The 2,327-nt window shown below is 40.1% G+C and overlaps 1 protein-coding gene across 1 annotated transcript in view; it reads right to left on the bottom strand.

The window, feature by feature from the left end:
• The window catches only part of LOC107705452 (lanC-like protein 1), an 8,993-nt gene that overhangs the window by 5,109 nt on the left and 1,557 nt on the right, over positions 1-2,327 (bottom strand). The window contains exons 3-4 of the mRNA XM_016508757.1: positions 1,295-1,412; positions 539-746 (exon numbers count right to left, since the gene is read on the bottom strand). Of these exons, the coding sequence (XP_016364243.1) occupies positions 539-746; positions 1,295-1,412 (326 nt within the window). The remainder of the gene's footprint in view (positions 1-538; positions 747-1,294; positions 1,413-2,327) is intronic.

Below are 2,327 nucleotides of genomic sequence, written 5' to 3'. Positions count from 1 at the left end.
CTCTTTCCTTTGCTGCCTCTCTCTTCTTGGGGCTCTGCTCTCTCTCTCTCTCTCTCTCTCTCTCTCTCTCAGGTAATATTTTACATACATGCTGGGTAGAATTAATTGTTCATGTTTTACCATCCTTCATCTATTTTGTAACCAATTCAGTGTAACCATAACAAAATATTGTTATTAAACCATTTCAATTATTAATTATGTGCTAACTAGTCTTGATTCAACATTAATATTGAAGTGCTACCTATTGCAGTACAATATAGTCACTTAATAGCAATGGTCTCCCACATATTTAGCTATTCTAACTGCGCTTATTTCCGTCGTTGGTATAAGTGGCAGTGGGTGGTAATAGACTAGAAATGTAATGTTTTATACCATCGTGCTGACAACGTTTCTTTAGTCATTCGGCAATCCTACAGCCTGAACCACTGTAGGAAAACCACCCTTACAATTATATATTTAGATGTATAATTATCATTTGAAGAGTGATGTCACTGATCCAACAAAAATGGAGGTAGAGTAGGGTTAAACAACATCAGACCTGTTCACACACTCCTCAGCCTCATGAGGTTTCTGGAGTCGATGATAGACCACCGCCGCTACAGCCAGCGGCCCTGCATCCCCACACAGGAAGGTCACCCAGCGCTGAGTTAAACTCCTCAGACTGTAGCTGACATAGTCCAGAGCCTTCAGGAGAAGAGAGGAGTCTCCAAACACACTGTGGAGATGCAGGTAAAGCAGGGCAATGCCTGCAGTAGGGGGAGAAGGAACTTAGCAATGCGGCCCAAGTAGCTTTATGATAGAAAACCATGAACATGAGAAGTTAATGAATATTAAAAAAATAATCTAAATGTAATAATAATCATATTTCAACATACTGCACAAAATGATACTGTGCATCCACTCAAAAATTTAAATTCAGTCATCATTAACTCTCTCTCAAGCCATTCTAAACCTGTATGACTTTCTTTCTTTTGCTAAACACAAAAGAAGATACTTGGTAACTAAACAGTTTTTGGTTCCCATTAACTTCCATTTTATGGACAAAAAATACAAGTCACTGGGAACTGATACTATTTGGTTATCAACATTCTTCAAAATATCTTCTTTTGTGTTCAGCAGAAGAAAAAAAATGCATACAGGTTTGAAACGAAATGATAACAGAATTTTCATTTTTGGGTGAACTATCCTTAGCGAACCCATATAAAGAGGCTGATTTTAATGATGCTTTGCCATGTAGTTTCACTGAATATGTAATAACAATTTAGTTTTAATACATCTGTAAGTGTGATCTCACCTGCCCAGCCAGTGTAGCCAGTACAGTCTCTGGGGTCAGCGTTCTTCAGTCCGTTCTCCATAACCGCTAGAAGCTCACTGATCTTACTGCTTATACGGCTGGCAAAATGCTGGGTCAACTGCACAGTGCAAAAAATATGATTTGTAAACGAGACATAATAATGAATACAGGCATAGAAAGAGGGTATGCAGTGTATAAAAGTAATTCAGTGAAGGTAACGAATGCTTATTATATTCAAATACTATGGTACTCCAATAATTTCTAATCTTATTAGGGGTGCTCCGATTGATCGGCTACCGATCACTATCGGCCGATAATCACGTTGGGATGATTGATCGGCTGTCTCTAAAAGGCCGATCTCAAAAAAACGATCTCAAGCCGTGAGAGGTTTGGCACGACATGCAGCGTGAGGTACTCACCTTCATATTTTTTCATTAAATTAACTTATAAAGTAATTTGAAAACCTTGTGTAATTTCGAGACGTAATTTCACAAACAGCATGAGTGAATCACCGCGCTCGCTCTCTTTCTCTCTCAAAATATGCAAATGGTTTCAAATCACCACACATCGCGTCTGTCTATAAGCGAGCTGCAGGCTGCACAGTTGACACAGGAATTGTCACTTGCACAGTCGAGGCAGTTTCACATCGTCACTAATGTTTATAAATTGCATTTCTTTTTAATTATTGCCAGTGTTTAACAATTCAGCGCTCGCGCGCTCTCCTGGAGACTGTACGCTCATGCACACTCACAGCGCGCACACATAACGCTAGATACACATTACTCCGTTTGCAGTGCATACGTGGTGCGTATTTTTTCCGCGCTTATGTAACGGATTAAAGTGTTCACTGCACACGGTTGCTGTCCGGCAGTGCGTTCAGGAGCGGTGCGTCTGCAGCAGTGCAGCGATCGTTTCCGCACCGAGTCTATTGCTGCGCTGCGCTGAATTAAAGTAACAGCGCATTGTTTGCAGTAAATATAGGAACATGGATTGACACGAAAATGTAGTAATTACACCATAAATGCATATTATT

This window comes from Sinocyclocheilus rhinocerous, unplaced genomic scaffold (genome assembly GCF_001515625.1).
Source record: "Sinocyclocheilus rhinocerous isolate Xijiao unplaced genomic scaffold, SAMN03320098_v1.1 scaffold2098, whole genome shotgun sequence".
NCBI classification, from domain to species: Eukaryota; Metazoa; Chordata; class Actinopteri; order Cypriniformes; family Cyprinidae; genus Sinocyclocheilus; species Sinocyclocheilus rhinocerous.
This window is presented reverse-complemented; position numbering and strand designations above follow the sequence as displayed.